General features: G+C 40.1%; 1 protein-coding gene across 2 annotated transcripts in view; it reads left to right on the top strand.

Moving 5' to 3' along the window:
- The first annotated feature begins 565 nt into the window (after positions 1-565).
- The window catches only part of LOC144006639 (uncharacterized), a 196,255-nt gene continuing 189,418 nt past the window's right edge, over positions 566-7,402 (top strand). Inside the window, exons 1-2 of one of the 2 annotated variants that reach the window (XM_077505589.1) lie at positions 566-643; positions 794-869. Coding sequence is in view for 1 of the 2 variants with exons in the window: in XM_077505588.1 (XP_077361714.1) it covers positions 660-717; positions 794-869 (134 nt within the window). In the remaining variant the exon portion in view is untranslated. Of the gene's footprint in view, positions 718-793; positions 870-7,402 lie in introns of both variants that reach the window. The other variant, XM_077505588.1, reaches the window with a different exon arrangement.

Here is a 7,402-nt window from a genome sequence, read left to right as displayed (position 1 = left end):
AGGTGTCTTTGAGCACGGCATGGGATATGTTGCTCTCAGCAGAGTGATGTCACTCAGTGGTCTACATATTGTGTATATGGACGAGAGAAGGATTCATGCGAACCCAGAAATTACTGTCGCACTCGCTGAGATGACAGAGGTTTCCCTGGACCATGTGATGCCGCTCTGTCACGTGATGCCTACAGTAAAGCCAGTAAACAACCTAGTCATCATCCATCATAACACCGAAGGACTGGTTTTTCATGCACAGGATATCACGTGTCACCACGAACTGCATTTTGCTGATGTTTTGTGCTTGACAGAAACACACCTGCAGGGGTCATTGGCTGCTGGAGAGGCTGTCTTGGAAGGCTACACAATGTTTCACCGCAATTGAAGTGTTTCCTATTCAAAGTGTCCCGACTTGGCAACAAATCGTGGTGGTGGTGTAGGTATTTGTGTAAAAAATCACATCACAGCCCAGGAAAAGAGATATGTACAGAATGTGACTGATATTGAGTTTGTTGTTGTGAAACTTGAAGCTCCCATCAATATGTTGATCGTTGCTGTTTACTGGCCTCCAGGACACAGTCTGGGCACATTTCTGACAAACCTGCAAAGTTTGCTACACTACCTTGAAGTGATGGACCATCATCAGATCTTGGTATGTGGAGATTTCAATGAAAATGTGCTATCATCCTCATCCAAGCACATTCTTGAGATGTTTCTCTCAAAAGGGTACACACAACTCATTTCTACTCCTACCACTGACAAAAACACATTGCTTGACCTCATTTTTGTCTCTCGACCTCAGTGTGCTCTTCATTCGGTGTCCTGCAAACCTACTACAGCTATCACAATCCTGTCTTCTGCGTTTTAAACACTGAAAGGTAAGTCAAATCAAAACAATGCATTTTCGCTCTTAGAAAAATCGTACGGATTGAGACTCAAAATGTCCAAGGTGTCATAGGTAAATAATGCTGTGGGAGGTGAGCAGTGGGAATGGTAAAAACAATTATGTCCAAATAGGGTCATAAAGGAAACCAACCAAGCCTTTGTTATTTCTTTGACCCCCAAAAAATTGTCTAAAAAAAAAAAAAACAATTTGCAGTGGCGAAAGGGGTTGTTTTGTCAAAAACAAGCCCAAAGATTGGCTTGTTTTGTTGGCTATTCTATTTGACCCAACTTTTGGGGCTGGGCCAAAGGAATAATAAAATGAACTAGAGCTGCGAGCAGCTATAAAGGGCCCTCGCAGTCCGGGCCACGTTGGGGTACTTGCACGTTGGGGAACTTGCACATTGGGGTACTGGCACATTGGAAGCAGAATTTCTTTGAAAATGGCATGATAAACATGTGGATTTTATTTTTTTTTTGCCAGGTGTGATGAGTGTGTCAAGCTCAATGGGTTTTGGTGATTGTTAAGATCTGCAAAAATCAGCGTCTTATTTTTTATTTTTAGGCAATGAGTTGCCCTGATTGGTATTTTTCGTAAAAGTATATATACACACATCATCGCTCGTACATCGCTCATTGCACAATGTTGCTTTTATTGTCCATAGAGGCGATCAAAAAATAAATAAAACTAAATAAAAAATACGTATGTTTGGATCGGTCTGATACCAGTGAACATATTGAGTGGTGGAAAGTAAAAGAATATTCATAAATGACTTAGTTATCACACTTAGAATGAGTTTACATTTTTTGTACAAAATCCCGTAAGTGGGGTATTTTTTTTCCTGCCTCAAGGGCTAGGTGGCGCTGCATATATAACTGAATGTTGTCATAGAGATACCTTCAGGCCTTGACGATAAACATACATGTCAAGTTTGGGATTTTTTGGAGCATGTATCGGGGAGTTATCAAGCATATCCTTTTTCATTGCGAAACACTAATTTTGATGCCCCGCCCTCATCATATAGTATTTCCAAAAGTCAAGATTTTTCCGTCTGTTGTTGGCTCAGGTCTTGGCATGGTCCAGGTCAAGTCATAAGTCAGTCGGATAAAACGTGTAGGAGAAGCGGGCAAAAGTATGCCCTCTGAAAATGTGCAAAAATCGTCAAAAATGGGACATTCAAAAATTCGTAGCTCACTTCCTGTTCATTTTAGCATATGGGTCCAAGAGACTTTTTTGTAGGTCTTTGGCTCCCTCAAACACCTAAAAGTTTTCGTAGATCTTGCTTCAACGTACAATCGGGGCTGCTTCGTTAAAAATTTCTAGGGGGCGCTATTGAGTCATTTTTGTAAAAATAGGACAATACATAATAAAATATTGTTCATTTTACCAGGCCAGATGTGTGTGCCAAGTTTCATGAGTTTCTGCGGATGTTTAGACCCTCAAAACTGGCGTTGTTTTCTTGGCGAACAGTGCTTAGCCACGCCCACAGCGATTCGCGAAAACTCACAAACTTCGTGTTGTGACATCATGAAGGCCGAATCCCTCATCTGAGCAAATATGAGGTAGGTCCAGTTAACGTGTTTGGAGAAAAACGTAGAAGAAAATTCGTAAGAAAAAAAATTGCCACTAGGTGGCGCTATCAGTAAGATGAAATATAAGTTCATAGATGTCTTTAGGGCTGGACTCTCATCAAATGTGTGAAATTTTGAGAAGATAGGATCATCTCGGTCAAGTTAATGCAGCTTTTATTGTCACGAAAAATCTTTAGAATTTGCGGCATCGTAGCGGCCACGCCCTTTGGCGAAAAGTTACAATATTCGGTGTGGGGCATGATCAACATCTTAAGGCTTTTCTGACCAATTTTCAACTGGATCCCTTCAACGAGCTCAGCGCAGTAGCTAAAAACGTAAAGTATGACATTTATTGTTACCACTAGGTGGCGCTATATGTATAACTGAATTTTATCATATAGATGTTTTTAGGCCGTGAATATTACGTTGCCTGAGAAGTTTGAGATTTTTTGGAGCTTGAACATGGGAGTTATTAAGCATTTGCTCTTTCTGGACAAATGAAATTTTAAAGGCAATATTTGATGCCCCGTCCCCATCATATAGTATTTCAAAAAGGCAAGACTTTTTGCCCAGTTGTTCTCTCACGTCTTGAGATGATAAATGCCAAGTTTGAAGTTAATTGGCTGAAAAATATTTGCAAAGGGGGAAAAAGTATGACCACAATGAATGTGCCAAAATAGGCCAAAATTGGACATTAAAAAATTCATAGCTCACTTCCTGTACATTTTAGGAAATGGCTTCCACTGACTTTTTTGTGCGTCTCGGGGTGCTACACGTGCCTGGCAATTTTCGTAGCTCTAGGTCAAACGGGCCGGGATTGGTTTTTATTTTTCTACGCTAGGGGGCGCTATAGAGTCGCATTGTTATGGCAACTACATAATATCAAATTTTTCGCCGGGCCCGAAGAGACTGCAAAGTTTGGTGAGTTTTCATAATGTTTAGGCCCTCAAAAATGCGATCGTTTACGGAGAAGAAGAAGAAGAAGAAGAAGAAGAAGAATAACTAGAGCTGCGAGCAGCTATAAAGGGCCCTCGCAGCCCGGGCCACGTTGGAGTCCTTGCACGTTGGGGTACTTGCACGTTAGGGTACTGGCACGTTGGGGTACTGGCACGTTGGGGTACTGGCATATTGGAAGCAAAATTTCTTTGAAAATGGCATAATAAACGTTTACATGTAGAATATTTTTTTTGCCAGTGTGTGTCAAGCTCAACGGGTTTTGGTGATTGTTAAGACCTGCAAAAATCAGCGTCCTTTTTTATTTTTAGGCAATGAGTTGCCCTGATTGGTATTTTTTGTAAAAGTGTATATATACATCATCGCTCGTTGTACTCATTGCACAATGTTATTTTTATTGTCCAAAGGGGCAATCAAAAATGAATAAAACAAAATGGAAACGTACATACGTTTGGATCGGTGTGAAGCCAGTGAACAATTTGAGTGGTGGAAACTAAAAGAATATTCAGAAATGACTTAGTTATCACACTTAGAATGAGTTTTCATTTTTTGTACAAAATACCGTATGTGGGGTATTTTTAGCCTCAAGGGCTAGGTGGCGCTGCATATATAACTGAATGTTGTCATAGAGATAGCTTCAGGCCTTGACGATAAACATACATGTCAAGTTTGGGATTTTTTGGAGCATGTACCGGGGAGTTATTAAGCATATCCTTTTTCAGTGCGAAACACAAATTTTGATGCCCCGCCTTCATCATATAGTATTTCGAAGGGTCAAGATTTTTCCCCCTGTCGTTGGCTCAGGTCTTGACATGGTCCAGGTCAAGTCTTAACTCAGTCAGATGAAACGTGTAGGAGAAGTGGGCAAAAGTCTGCCCCCTGTGAATGTGAAAAAATTGTCAAAAATGGGACATTCAAAAATTCGTAGCTCACTTCCTGTTCATTTTAGCATATGGGTCCATTAGACTTTTTTGTAGGTCTTGGGCTCCCTCATACACCTAAAAATATTTGTCGTTCTTGCTTAAACGTACAACCGGGGCTGCTTCGTTAAAAACTTCTAGGGGGCGCTATTGAGTCATTTTTGTAAAAATAGCACAATCAACAATAAAATATTGCTAATTTTACCAGGCCAGATGTGTGTGCCAAGTTTCATGAGTTTCTGTGCATGTTTAGACCCTCAAAACTGGCGTTGTTTTCTTGGCGAACAGCACTTAGCCACACCCACAGCAATTCGCGAAAACTCACAAACTTCGTGTTGTGACATCATGAAGGCCGAAACCCTCATCTGAGCAAATATGAGGTAGGTCCAGTTAACGTGTTTGGAGAAAAACGTAGAAGAAAATTCGTAAGAAAAAAAATTGCCACTAGGTGGCGCGATCAGTTAGATGAAATAAAGTTCATAGATGTCTTTAGGGCTGGACTCTCATCAAATGTGTGAAATTTTGAGAAGATAGGATCATCTCGGTCAAGTTAATGCAGCTTTTATTTTCACGAAAAATCTTCAGACTTTGCGTCACCGTAGCGGCCACGCCCTTTGGCGAAAAGTTACAATATTAGGTGTGGGGCATAATCAACATCTTAAGGCTTTTCTGACCAATTTTCAAATGGATCCCTTCAACAAGCTCAGCACAGTAGCTAAAAACGTAAAGTATGACATTTATTGTAACCACTAGGTGGCGCTATATGTATAACTGAATTTTATCATATAGATGTTTTCAGGCCGTGACTATTACGTTGCCTGAGAAGTTTGAGATTTTTTGGAGCTTGAACACGGGAGTTATTAAGCATTTGCTCTTTCTGGACAAATGAAATTTTAAAGGCAATATTTGATGCCCCGCCCCCGTCATATAGTATTTCAAAAAGGCAAGATGTTTTGCCCAGTTGTTCTCTCAGGTCTTGAGATGATAAATGCCAAGTTTGAAGTCAATTGGATGAAAAATGTTTGCAAAGGGGGAAAAAGCATGACCACAGTGAATGTGCCAAAATAGGCCAAAATTGGACATAAAAAAATTCATAGCTCACTTCCTGTACATTTTAGCTACATGGTCCCAATAGACTTTTTTGTGCGTCTCGGGGTGCTACACGTGCCTGCCAATTTTTGTTGCTCTAGCTCAAACGTGCCGGGCTTGGTTTTTATTTTTCTACGCTAGGGGGCGCTATCGAGTCGCATTGTTATGACGACTTAATAATATCAAATTTTTCGCCGGGCCTGAGGAGTGTGCAAAGTTCGGTGAGTTTTCGTGAATGTTTAGGTACCCAAAATCGCGATTGTTTGCGGAGAATAAAGAATAATAATAATAATAATAATAATAATAATAATAATAATAATAATAATAATAATAATAATAATAATAATAATAATTTTTACAAAAACAATAGGGACCTCGCAGCGGTCGCTGCTCGGGCCCTAACTAGAGCTGCGAGCAGCTATAAAGGGCCCTCGCAGCCCGGGCCACGTTGGGGTCCTTGCACGTTGGGGTACTTGCACGTTGGGGTACTGGCACGTTGGGGTACTGGCATATTGGAAGCAAAATTTCTTTGAAAATGGCATAATAAACGTTTACATGTAGAATATTTTTTTTGGCAGTGTCTGTCAAGCTCAACGGATTTTGGTGATTGTTAAGACCTGCAAAAATCAGCGTCCTTTTTTATTTTTAGGCAATGAGTTGCCCTGATTGGTATTTTTTGTAAAAGTGTATATATACATCATCGCTCGTTGTCCTCATTGCACAATGTTACTTTTATTGTCCAAAGGGGCAATCAAAAATGAATAAAACAAAATGGAAACGTACATACGTTTGGATCGGTGTGAAGCCAGTGAACAATTTGAGTGGTGGAAACTAAAAGAATATTCATAAATGACTTAGTTATCACACTTAGAATGAGTGTACATTTTTTGTACAAAATACCGTATGTGGGGTATTTTTTTATTTTTTTTTATATAAGCCTCAACGGCTAGGTGGCGCTGTATTTATAACTGAATGTTGTCATAGAGATACCTTCAGGCCTTGATTATAAGCATACATGTCAAGTGTGGGATTTTTTTTGGAGCATGTACCGTGGAGTTATTAAGCATATCCTTCATTCACGATATTGCTTTTAATGTCCATAGAGGCTATCAAAAATAAATAAAAATATATATATGTTTGGATAAGTCTGATGCCAGTGAACATTTTGAGTGGTGGAAACTAAAAGAATATTCATAAATGACTTCGTTATCACACTTAGAATGAGTTTACATTTTTTGTACAAAATACCGTATGTGGGGTATTTTTTTTTCATGCCTCAAGGGCTAGGTGGCGCTGCATATATAACTGAATGTTGTCATAGAGATAACTTCAGGCCTTGACGATAAACATACATGTCAAGTTTGGGATTTTTTGGAGCATGTACCGGGGAGTTATCAAGCATATCCTTTTTCATTGCGAAACACACATTTTGATGCCCCGCCCTCATCATATAGTATTTCGAAAAGTCAAAATTTTTCCCCCTGTCGTTGGCTCAGGTCTTGACATGGTCCAGGCCAAGTCTTAACTCAGTCGGATGAAACGTGTAGGAGAGGTGGGCAAAAGTCTGCCCCCTGTGAATGTGCAAAAATCGTCAAAAATGGGACATTCAAAAATTCGTAGCTCACTTCCTGTTCATTTTAGCATATGGGTACAAGAGACTTTTTTGTAGGTCTTGGGCTCCCTCATACACCTGAAAATATTCGTCGTTCTTGCTTAAACGTACAACCGGGGCTGCTTCGTTAAAAATTTCGAGGGGGCGCTATTGAGTCATTTTTGTAAAAATAGCACAATCAACAATAAAATATTGCTCATTTTACCAGGCCAGATGTGTGTGCCAAGTTTCAGGAGTTTCTGTGCATGTTTAGACCCTCAAAACTGGCGTTGTTTTCTTGGCGAACAGCGCTTAGCCACGCCCACAGCAATTCGCGAAAACTCACAAACTTCGTGTTGTGACATCATGAAGGCCGAAACCCTCATCTGAGCAAATATGAGGT

Source organism: Festucalex cinctus, chromosome 18, assembly GCF_051991245.1.
Source record: "Festucalex cinctus isolate MCC-2025b chromosome 18, RoL_Fcin_1.0, whole genome shotgun sequence".
NCBI classification, from domain to species: domain Eukaryota; kingdom Metazoa; phylum Chordata; class Actinopteri; order Syngnathiformes; family Syngnathidae; genus Festucalex; species Festucalex cinctus.
Note: the sequence above shows the minus strand (reverse complement) of the source record. Positions and strands in the feature narration are given on the sequence as shown.